This window comes from Clinocottus analis, unplaced genomic scaffold (assembly GCF_023055335.1).
Source record: "Clinocottus analis isolate CAN_PGR_092001 unplaced genomic scaffold, fCliAna1.0.p SCAF_13, whole genome shotgun sequence".
Lineage (NCBI taxonomy): Eukaryota > Metazoa > Chordata > Actinopteri > Perciformes > Cottidae > Clinocottus > Clinocottus analis.
The window spans coordinates 17,863,125-17,875,098 of NW_027175854.1; the positions used below are offsets into that span (position 1 = coordinate 17,863,125).

The 11,974-nt window shown below is 43.9% G+C and overlaps 1 protein-coding gene across 6 annotated transcripts in view; it reads right to left on the reverse strand.

The window, feature by feature from the left end:
* The window catches only part of fcho2 (FCH and mu domain containing endocytic adaptor 2), a 38,036-nt gene extending 27,285 nt beyond the window's left edge, over positions 1-10,751 (reverse strand). For 4 of the 6 annotated variants that reach the window (XM_068573497.1, XM_068573496.1, XM_068573495.1 and 1 more), the window contains exons 1-4: positions 10,565-10,751; positions 3,315-3,406; positions 866-940; positions 632-773 (exon numbers count right to left, since the gene is read on the reverse strand). In XM_068573497.1, coding sequence (XP_068429598.1) covers positions 632-773; positions 866-940; positions 3,315-3,406; positions 10,565-10,597 — 342 coding nt within the window. In that variant the 5' untranslated portion in view covers positions 10,598-10,751. The remainder of the gene's footprint in view (positions 1-631; positions 774-865; positions 941-3,314; positions 3,407-10,564) is intronic. The other 2 variants (XM_068573499.1, XM_068573498.1) reach the window with 1 other exon arrangement.
* Between the last annotated feature and the right edge of the window lie 1,223 nt (positions 10,752-11,974).

Genomic DNA, 11,974 nt, shown 5'->3' on the forward strand with positions numbered 1-11,974 from the left:
CCTCGTTTTGACACATCCACGGTCGAACATCAGCGGAGGAAGCAAAAGGAAATCATGTACACATCCTGAGCGCCCACTCCAAGGCGGGTGTTTACTTTGCGTTATTCACACCGCTTTACTACAGCGAGCACTGTGTGTGTCTGCGAGCCGGCCAAGAAACACAAGAGCGTAAGGGTGGGGGGGGGAGGGGAAGTGACGGAGAGACACTGTGACAGGCTTTTTGTCATGCTGAAAGCACAAACACAACTCCGCTGATTCCGAGCTCCTCTTTTACTTTGTGTCGTGTGGCTTCATGCGCGAAATGCGAGTCGATGGATTCTCAGCAGAGAGGAGATACGGAGGAGCGACGTGTCAAAGGAAATGCTATGAACGAAGCTACGTGGAATAACGTGTTTCTCAGGGTGGAATCGGCGGTTAAACAATTGATTTTTCCGACATATTTCGCTGGAAAATGACGAGAGGGGGAAATAACAAAGACGTGAGACTCTTTTCCTCATCGAGGACGAACCTAAACAATGTCAAAAGGTCAAAAATCAGATTAAAAAAACAACTTCTTTACTGATTCTTCCATCATTCTGATTTAAATCCATTTTAACTTTGAATTTAACTTTCAATCCATCCATCCCCTCACCTTTTTGTGTGCTTTGGCCTGCTCCTCCACGTACTTCTGGACCTCTTTGATGAGTTCCTGTAGTTTCCTCACCAGCTCCAAGTGACAGGTGGCCAGCTTCTCTGTCGAGGTCTTGAACACATCCCACACCGGAGCAAAAGTCCTGGAGGGAAAGAGGACACTTCAGAGGCCTGCGACCCCCTCAACCTGCATGCATTCATGCTGCTCTTCTCCTCAGAAGCTGTTTGCACTCACCCGAGTAGAGAGAAGTTGCCCGCTGACTTGGCGAGTTTGGTCATGGACCTGGCATAGGCTTCTTCAATCGTGCTCCTAGGACAGAGCATGCATACACAGCGTTGATAAATCATTATCGATGATCACAGACAGCGCTTAAAGTCAACGGTATCGTACGTCAATGGTGATTTAAAAGCCAGCCAGCATGACAACGTCTTTTACAGAGTGCTTGCAACTGGGTTCTGGCTCAAGCAGAGCACACGTGAGGTTTCCCAGCTGAAAACACCCACTCAGGAACCTGCACCGTGAATGTTTGACCACATGCACCGTGTGTGGCTTGTGATTTGTTCATGAACCACATGTCGAAGCTGACAGTCGTGTGAACGCTTACTGCTTCTCTCAATTCCCCATTTTTATTCCTTCGGTCTGCAGCGAAGTGACAGAAAGAAAAGTTTCAAAAAAACTTGCGGCAGTTTTTTTGAAACTGCCGCAAGTTTCAAGTTTTGATGCGATGACAAACTATGACCAAAGTCTGAGGTATGTTAGATGCATGTATGTTGCGTGCTCACATGTGAATACCTGAATCAAAACAGTATAGAACGGCTGCTTCTTTAGCGGCTTGTTGTTGGACACAATCCTCCAACAATGCAATGCACAAAAGGAACCAGCATTAGATATTTTTAATCTCAAGTAACTCTGTGCAAATCAGTGGCGAGAGTCCAAAGTTGCAGGACAAATTGACGTTGCATGCATTGTGTAACTTCCTGTAAAGTGGTAGATTATGTTTGTTTTTTCGTACACTAGCTGCAACAATGGTGTACTTTAATAAGTAGTGTGTAGTACATAGCTTAAGCGAAAGTACATGTATGTGAACCTTGAAGTCAAGATTATTTTGAGTCTTTTTTGGGTTACTTTTTTGAAAGAAGGAGGTCATTTGTGATCTAAAAGGTTGTCGAGTTATGAGAATAAAAGAAGAACTGAGCGTGAATCTGTTTTTTCTATCTTTCAGTGCAGATAACAAAGTACCAGCAAGAGATTTCTCGTATGTGTGTTTGCCCTAAAAATACTTTTTAAGTAGAAGGGGTTGCCACTGACATGCTGAGGATTAACTCAGTGCACAAAGCTTCTTTCTCCACTAGAGGGAGCCGCAGCGCAGGTTTTCCAGAAGCACATCCCATCAGTGCATGAATTAAAACCTCCAAGCCAGCTTGATGATACAAGCAATTATCGTACAACTCATGAAAATCCATCCACTCTGCAACGTGAGGAAGCTAAAAGATGCAAAAATGATGCATTACAACAAAAAAAGAGTCTAACGGGTTTAAACAGAGGCGGTGAGCATTGCATCACAAGCGTCGCAGAGTAAAAAGTCCACGGTTCCGGTGGTCGACCGCCTCTATCGAGCGGCCGGTTACAAACATGCGGCTCTGACACGGCGAAGCCAATCGTTATGGCGGTGGGAAGTGTTTGAAGAGAAGCTGTTATTATGGTTATTATCACGCCGCAGACACCGGCGGTGAGGAACATAATGGCAGGTTGCAGGTTTAAGCTTCTTTCACAAAGAGGTTACACACACAGGCAGAAACACCCACACTCGTCTCCCTCAAGCTTTCGTCACAATGCTGCACTTTTTGACTCAATCTGCTGTTTTTTTTGTTGATAAATATAAAGAGAAGCTCCTCAAAAAGACACTGAACTCTCTGATATAAGACGAACACAATCAGTTAATGTGAAACTACACAGTTAGGGATGTTATACCTTTAAGGCATCTAATGAAATACCCCAGTATGACGTAGTGTCAGACCTTCTCCAGTCAAACCATACCTGCGTCACATCCTTTTTGTACCTGGATCAAGAATTATTCGTCGCTTTTTTTTTTTCCTCGACCACCAACAGTACAGCAGCAACAAGCCCCGGTGGGGTGGAGTCGAGTGCAAACACAGCTTTTAAATACTTTATGAATGGAAAGCAAAGGCTTTTATAGCTTCCATGTTATCAGTAGGCAACAATCATACAACAAAAATACCAACTTTCAGGCTCCATAATGTGGCCTGAAGTTGAACTGCGATTATAAATGTGAAAATAAGACTCTCTGCAAAGATGTCCTACAACCTAGCAGTGGGTTTTGACCCAGTCTTTTGGGAATGACTCCTTTAGGAGTACCGGTGTTGTACTCCAGCCCAAATGATAGTGAACTGAATACCTTTCGGTTAAGGACGGTTTAGAACAAGCGACGCATGAACTACTAGTGAGTTGCAGCTCTGGAGAGATCAAACCCAACGAGGTGTGTAGCGACTGGATTGTAGTCGCAGTGTCATATGAGTACTCTGACATCACAATACAAGGAACTCCCTGGGCCGACGTTGAAGTATATTTAGACGCCACAGAACAGGTTGGACCCGTGTTGAAGCAGCAGAGACTAATGGGTCAATGAGTGCACTGATGAACATATTAACTCTGTGGTTCCTACCTTTCTCTGATGAAGTCAGTCAACTCCTTGGAGGAAATCTGGCCGTGCTTCATGTTGTGGTAGAGCACGTCGAAGCCATTGTTTTTGTCTCCCTGCATTTCAGAGACAACACAAAAAGCAGACAGATCAGTTACAAAGTCAAACAAACAAACAAACAAACAAACACTCCGGGTTTTTGACCCGTCGAATACCGCGAAGGCTTTTTCCAGCAGCAGCATCCTCATGGTCGTCTGCATGGCTCCCAGCTGCGTGTGCAGCAGCCGCTGGTCGACCGCACGCGCCGCCTTCGACATGTTCGAGCGGATGAGTTCAAAAACACGATTAATGAAAACCGCGGCGGAGGAGACGAGAGAAAGCGGCGCCCGTCTGTGTTGCCGTAACCATGCCGATGGGTATCCGGTGACACCGACGCTCCTGAATAATTCATACGAATGAAGCTGCGACACCCTGCTGCTGCTGCTAATGACAATACAGACTGTTAGACTGATTACTTACACACTAAACGATGGTTTACACTACAAACAGCACGGGCGACCAATACAACTAATTTAATCACAAGTTGCAGCAATCAAAACAATCCCAATTCATTCAAAGGACAATATCACAACCAAAGAAAAATGCCCTGGAGGAGCTCTTATGACATCAGAGCGCTTCTTCCTGTATTGGAAACACACTGCAGGTCATTCAAATTGCAGAACAAAATGTTTTTGTTCTGCACGGTTCTGATTATTATTATAATTTCTTTGTTGCTTTTCGACTGTTTTTTGAACGTTTTAATGAATGTTCTTAATTGTTTTTTTATCTTGTTTTCTTCTGCATTACGTTTTGATGCTTTTTATGTGAAGCACTTCGAATCGCCTTGTTGTTGAAATGTGCTCTACAAATAAACATGCCTCGTCGAGCTGATATTTGTAGTTGAAAAAATAAAAAGACAAAAAAAGGATCTGAATCTAGATTGTTCGGTAATGTTTTGTGTTTATTCAAAATATCCAGGGAAGCGTGAGCTTCAAATATCCTGTAAAACACCTGACTGAAGAAGAAGAAGAAGAAGAAGAAGAAGAAGAAGAAGAAGAAGAAGAAGAAGAAGAAGAAGAAGGTGGCGGAGGAGCAGAAGAAGAAGAAGAAGAAGAAGAAGAAGAAGAAGAAGAAGAAGAAGAAGAAGAAGAAGGCGGAGGAGAAGGCGGAGGAGAAGCAGAAGAAGAAGAAGAAGAAGAAGAAGAAGAAGAAGCAGAAGAAGAAGAAGAAGAAGAAGAAGAAGAAGAAGAAGAAGCAGAAGAAGAAGAAGAAGAAGAAGAAGAAGAAGAAGAAGAAGAAGAAGAAGAAGAAGAAGAAGAAGAAGGCGGAGGAGCAGAAGAAGAAGAAGAAGAAGAAGAAGAAGAAGAAGAAGAAGAGTTTCACTTCCTCATCGGCCTCCATTAGGCTGGTTGACCCAAATGAAAGACCAATAAGGAAAACGCATACTTTCACTAAAAAAAAAAGCAGACATCTCATCCTCTTTTCTAAATCTGAGGGCCAACTCTGTGTCCCCTCTCGGCCCGAGACGGAACCGGATACTTCCTGGTTCCTGGAGCGATCCGCTGTCAGCATTTTTGGGACGAGTCCTACAAAGATCCTTGTTTTTCCACATTGCACAGCGAGATGAAAGGTCAGGACGTTCGTGTCCAACTGAAGCTCAGAGGTGGCTCTTTATTTACAGAGCAAATAGACATTATGAAGCGAAGCGTCTCTCTCTCTCTCTCTCTCTCTCTCTCCGGGCTTCGGTCCGCCCCGGCCTACATTCAGCCCCAGCGAGCGTGCCGCTGAGATCTACTTCCTGTTGCGGACCAGATAACAAAAGGTTGAGCGGTCAACGCCGCCCGCAGCAAACAGCATGACATGCAAACTGCTGTGTCGAGGCCGGGCGGGCGGCGAGAAACAAACCCATAACAATACACCTGACGCGACATCTGCGCCGCAAACACAGGAGGGAGACGCTCGGCCCGCTATTGGCCAACCGGCCCGCAAAACAGGGAAGCAAGAAAAAAGACGAAGCAGAACAGGAAGAGGAGGGGGGGTCTCGCTCTGTGCGACGACCGTGCAGCCCGTGTGGAATGTGATGACAATGAATACAAAAAAAATAATAACAACAAACACAGGAAGCAGCTCAGGGCGTTACACTACTGGACCTGGACCCTACAGAGCAGCGGGGGAGTGGGGGGGGGGGGGGGGGGGCCGGGACGAGGACAAACCTGTAATATAATCAAGTTTCACAATCAATTATTGGCCCACTGGCTGGTTTAGGATTGTACGACTCCATCAGTGACGCACGGGTGCTCCACGTCCTCGTCTGGAAACTCACTGACGGAAGCCCGCGAGCCGGGTGATTAATATTCAAACCACAACATTGTGAAATTCAGAATCACTCATTATGCTTGGGTTTAGAGGGAAAGGGTTGTTGTGTGAGTGTGTGTGTGTGTTTTTTTTAAACTCCTCGTCCCGCCTCCCAAAAAAAGGGAGGACAACATGCCGAGAGGTTAGCACACGCGTCAATCACGCTTTGTTTGAGCAAAAGCACAGTTTGCAGCGGAGACGGCGTCCGACAATACAACATTTTTTTTAAAAAGGGAAGCGAGTGAGCGGCAGCGTCTGTGCCAATATCCTCGCTGACAGAAACACAACGTGAACTTAGATCCCGGCTGTTGCGTCTGCTGCACTGCACAGGCTGCAGGGGGGGACTGAGCGCCTTTGTGTGCCCGAGGTGCACAAATAAAAACGTAAACCAGACGTAGGTAATAGCCAGGCAACCAGGCGGGCTTGCGTCACGCTTGAATGTGCACTAATGCTTTTGCTGGGAAGAGTGGTTTCACTCATAAGCACGGAGACAGGGAGCTTTGATGGGAAAATAATGAGAATACATTACTACTTCAGGTTATGCAGAGCCATCCCGACTGGAACTGGTGTGTTCAGGGTTCGTGGAGCTAATTATTAAGCAAACAAGAGCTTTGTGGAATAGATTTGACTCTTGTTTCTTTCAACAATGCCGGGGACTACAGCTCCTCCATGAAGCTGCTCACACAACATGGTCTGTTGGATGTTCAGAAACCAGGTCATGACTTCTGCAATGAGACATTGTCTTCTTCAAATGGATGAGGGCGAGGGGGAGTTAGAGAAATCAGAGAATGAGTGGATGCAAAGCAAGTTAAAAAAAAAAACAACTGTAAATCTGACACTGAGAACACAAAAACACACGGCTCGTTTCGATGATTCATCCAGTCGTTCATCAAAAGACCGTGTTGATAATCAATAAAACATTTCAGTCCTTTTTCAACGCCAAACGTCTCCTCGTTCCAGATTCTCACATGGGAAGATTTGCAGCTTGTCTTTACAATGCTGTTTGCACAAAGCAAGCAAATTACAGGTATTTTTCTACTGTTTTCTGACACTTTTTTAGGAAAAAAAATTCATTCGCAATGAAAAGAAGCACAAGTTTCAGCTCTGTTCGTCACGTTGAAGTCTCTGTCTTCATAGAAACTAAACAAACACCACAAGAAAATAACCAAAAACCAAAGGAACACTCCATCTGGCCTCATATCAAGATACTTGCACTATGTACTATGTACTATAACGTATACATACTCTTATATCACTATGTTATTTTTAATAACCACAGTATGGGACGCAGGAAGTTTTATAACCAAACGGCTTGACTTTAGTCTGCGCACCCTGAAGCCGGGGTCAGAAAACACACCACAATAACTGTCATTACACAGTGAAACACACACAATGAGGAACAGTTACATGTTCCATCTGAAAAAGCCACCTTGAAAAGAACAGATAAACAAAACCAACAGTGCCGCAGTTTATCATGTAACATCTGCCGTGCAGAGGAGGACAGGAATTCTCTGTGAGAGGAGAAGACCAGTTTTAGCGCCGTGTGTGTAGAGAACCGAGTGTTCGATGCCGGTCAGGCTGCAGAGAGAGACCTGTTTATCTTTCAGTATCATACGGCCTCTTTCTTTTGTCTGCAAACAGTCCAAAACCTTAACAACAGTCAGTCCGCTATCAAACATTTGGTCAATCAAAAGCTCCACCATTGAGGAGCTGGAGCATATTTTGAATCATTGCTACAATCAAAAACAGTTGCGTAATATATTTCTTTCAGTAAACAGCACTGATGCCAAGTAAGCTACTTTTCTTATAAATGCATGTAAAAAAAAACGAAAATATATGCAAAATAGGATTCAGTAAATAAACTTGTTTTTGCAGAACATAAAGATGTTACATATATCTCAGTATTGAATAAAACATATTGGTATGCAAGCCGGAAAGTGTAACCCCTTAATGCTTGTGTATTCATCACATAATGGTGCAAAAAAAGGATCACAGCCTAAGTGTGCTTTGGGAAGTCTCGGTCGATAAATTTCCACGAGCAGCTCGGTTACACGGAGAGCCGACGGGACTCCTTCAGGTAGAAGCAGTGGAAAGAAGTGGGAACAAGCCTCCATCTCTCCAGACAGCCCATAAAAACAACGGCCTGCAGACCCAGAAGCACGGAGACGGGGCGGACGGCAGGGTGACATCAGAGCGTCTGCCCCGTCGGTCATGTGACCGGAGAGGTCCTGGAAATGTGTGCACACACAAGCCCGGGCTCTGTTGGTGGTGTGAGCATGAATGTGAAGGAACCTGACCGTGACTCACAGTCGGGGATGTGACAGTGAGAGTGACAAGCCCCAAAACAGGTTACATGTAACCCGTTTTATCACCACTAGACCTTTAGTAAACCTCAAAACTCAAACCCATTGCTAAAAATTAACGAGGCCTTACTCTAAAAGGAAGATTGCACCATTGTCCATCACGTCTTCTGACTTCAGTCTTTGCTGCGTTATTGCAACACTTTGCATGTCAGACTGTGAAGCCTGCACACAGTGGAGTTGTGTGAGAACCTAATAGACCACACACACACACACACACACACACAATACAAACACCAGGGTGAAGGAGTCCATCCCAGGGCTGTTGGCTGCATCAGCACTGTTTGCTTATCACGCTGCCATCTTATTTTCCCATGACACGCTGAAAGCTTACAGAGTCCACATGAAACATAAGCCCCTATCACAGTCGTGAACTTTCACTTGCCAAAAATGTGGGTTACCATTTTGAGTCGCTGACTCGCTCTGCATCTTGAGTCATTAAGAGCCTAACGGTGAAAATGTGACATTAAAAGAATACAAGCTTTGTTACAGAAACCGAGCAAAATTCTTTGTAACTAATCCGCTGCCTGAGACACTTCAGCACATGTGGAGACATTCAAACTTTCATCAACAGGTGACATTGAACTAGCTTACTCGTACACATTACACAGACAGGGAAGAAAATACGAGGAAATGGACATCTGAGACTGGCGAAAAAACCTTGTAAGCGGAAATGTTGAAGCCGGCGACCTATCGAGTGCTGCACAGGCTCAAATTTGACAAGAGAGACATGTCACTTCTTAAAGAACTCTTTTGTTCGAGGTGAGGAGTCTCATGCCAAGATCACATACGAAGGAGACGAACCGGCAGGGAAATGTCTCGACAAAGTCTCCAGAGTGAGAGAGACAGGTGTATATTGAGGCGTCCTATGCAAAAGTGAAGCCTCATCTCTGTGTGTGGTGATGATTTGTAGTCAAGTCAAAGCGAAAAGGATGCGTTCTCTATGCCAAGTGTGTGTGCGTGTGTCCTGCATGTTAAAAACACAGCTGATCTTTCCCCATCACTGGATTCTCTTGTGTCCAACTGCAGGGCACAAAGGGCAGATTGAAGAATCAAGAGAGTATCTCGGCTCGCCTCTTTCCCCATTTAGTTAATGATGAAGTCTCCTTTTTTTTACAAGAAGAAGAAGAAGAAGAAGAAGAAGAAGAAGAAGAAGAAGAAGAAGAAGAAGAAGAAATGGCTCTGAGGGGTTGACAGCATTGCACTTTCTGAAACACTTTCGCTTAATGCCATCTTCAGGAACAAATTTTGTTTCATCAAATCTTTTTTCTAAGTAGGGCCTTCGCCACCTGGAAGCTGAGGTCAATCAGGGCTGAAGACCCGCAGCTGAAGACCCGGAGCTGATGTCTTTCAAACCAGACAGACAGGAATGCAACACGAGCGGTGGCTATTTGACAGCACTTTATACTATTGGAACAGACGACAAAATACAGACGTGTGAACTTCTCATTGGACACAGCAGCACTAATATATTTTTGCAACATACAGTACGTGATCCAAGCACTCTGTAATGATACTTAATCATAGATAAATAGCAGCAATACCATGTGTATTAGCAAATATCTCCCATAAACATGTCATGACATTTACCTTTGGCTACACTCCAAAACCTCTCTGGGTGGTGTTGAGAGATCGAGAAATTATCAAAGTAAAAAGTGGTCAAATCAACAGTTTCGATGACTAAATAAGACAAAACGTTTTTGTTTTTTTTCAATCATACTTGTAATAGTGGTAAACCATGTTTGCACTCTTACTCAACAACTTGTGCTTTTAGTAGTTTTCTGCTAAAGCAATAATATTATGAAACAGACAGACAGGTTGTAAATCAATATCAGTAGTAACAGTAAAGGAGATTATGCTTTTACGATATTCAACCTGCTCATGACAGCCGTCCATCGTGGCCACGTCAAAACGGAAGAGAAATGACCCTTCGGAAGTAAATACACAACAGTGTACACGGCGTAGTAGTAATACACGCAGTACACAAATATTAGCTAAATATACAACGCAGTGAGAAGTTGGTTTTGTGTTTTTTTGTTTCTTTCAAGGCTGTTCTTCAACTTACTAAACATCTGGCCTCTCACTGAAACTTTGTTACGGAAGAAGAAGAAAAAAATATGACGCGAACGGCCAACGGTCGTGACTGACAGCCGCTTCGGCCAATGGCAATCGTGGAACTGACCATGAACATTCCAAGGAAGCCCGGGAGAGCCAATTAGCGGGAGCAAAGGGTGGACTCTGTGGCGGTTTCATGTTAGATGGGTTCAGAGGCCCAAGCCCCGGGGTAGCAAAATAATAAACGCCGAGGAAAATGACCGATGGCTGGGGACGGGACGGGACGGGGGTGTCTGCTGACCAAGAGAGTCTGGCGGCAGCCGACACCGCCATGACGGCTACCTCTGTAACGTGAACAACACTTGATTCCTGGCTGACATGAACATGTTAGGGAAGGGAACACAGCAGGAGAATAATAAGGAGTAGCAACCGGTGTAAACACCGTGAATAAAAAACACAACCTACCCAGAAATTCTCTAGGAAGTAGGGCGTTATCATCTTGTTTTATTCCTCTTCGCCGCAACTCTTAAATTGGTTGTAATGCAACTTTTATGGCGTAAATCATCCACCGTCCTCCCCCCGTTTCTGTTGTATCTGCCTTTCCCCGTTTCGCTCCTCTCCCCTTTCTTCTTCCCTCCCCATGTAGAGACTCCACCTCCCCTACGGTTTCTTCCCGTAGACATTTAGTTTTAGTTCCTGGTGAACGAAACAGCGCTACCAATGGCGGACAACGACGGGCGCCGCCGCTGCATTGAAGAGATGCCTTCAAGTGCGCTGCGTAAACTCTGGTACTCGCGTCGGCTGAAAACGTTGCGGTTCCATTTACATTGTTTTCTATAATAATAATAATGAAGAATGATACACGTTTTGATGCAACAATACAAACCAAAGCTATTATAATGAGCTCTGATCATTCATTCTCTTGTATATTTTGCTGGCAGTTTCTGAGAAGTGATCAATACCAGACAGCATGTGTGTGCGTGTGTGATGCCTTCAGTGCCCACAGACTTGTCCTGACACATGACGTGTTCCTAGACACCAGTGACGACATTGAGGAGATATGTTGTTTGACTACACTTCAACTTAAGTACAGCACAACATGTTTATATAATAGTGTTGCACTTGATACAATTTTTTTTTAAAGAGAACATTTGATTATATTCACACACAAAACTTGACTAGCATGTATATGCAAAGTCAACTGCAGCACCCTTAATCTAAAGCTGGAATCTGATAAAGCCTGAGCCAATGTTCAAACTGATAAAAGATATGAACCCGTAGGATATGAGATATGATCCCTGTGTGTTGATATTGTGCAGCCGCAGCAGGGAAAATGCTCGACAAAAATGTGAGAACATACACAAGACACAAGGCCAGGAAATAATGTAAACAATTTATTGGAACATTGTACAGAATCAAGCAATGGTAACCAGTCACATCCACTATATCAGCTTACAAATATTACAAAATTACTACAATACAATATAGATTCTTTGCATGATCCAAAATATTTGGTGGCCCCAAAAGTATTACTTTTTTTTCCTTTTTAAATTTCAGCAGCTTATTAAAAAAGAAAAAGAAAAATTCAAACCATGTCTATCAAAATGATGTTCTTGCAATTATCTGCAAAACAAGATGAAGGCAGATAGTCTAATCAAGTTTAAAGGCTAAATGAGAATACGGGAGTTCTTCGACTAGACATTCCTTAATATTAGTGGGCGCTTTATAAAATACAATTTTATTTCTTCAGTAAAGCTTCATAGAAAGTCAAACTTATGTTTGCAAATGATGTTTACAACATTATCTTCATGAGTTGTCAACCCATTTCTTTGCTTTTAAGTGAGGCGTCACCTGTTTCTTTAGATAGTTTTCTGT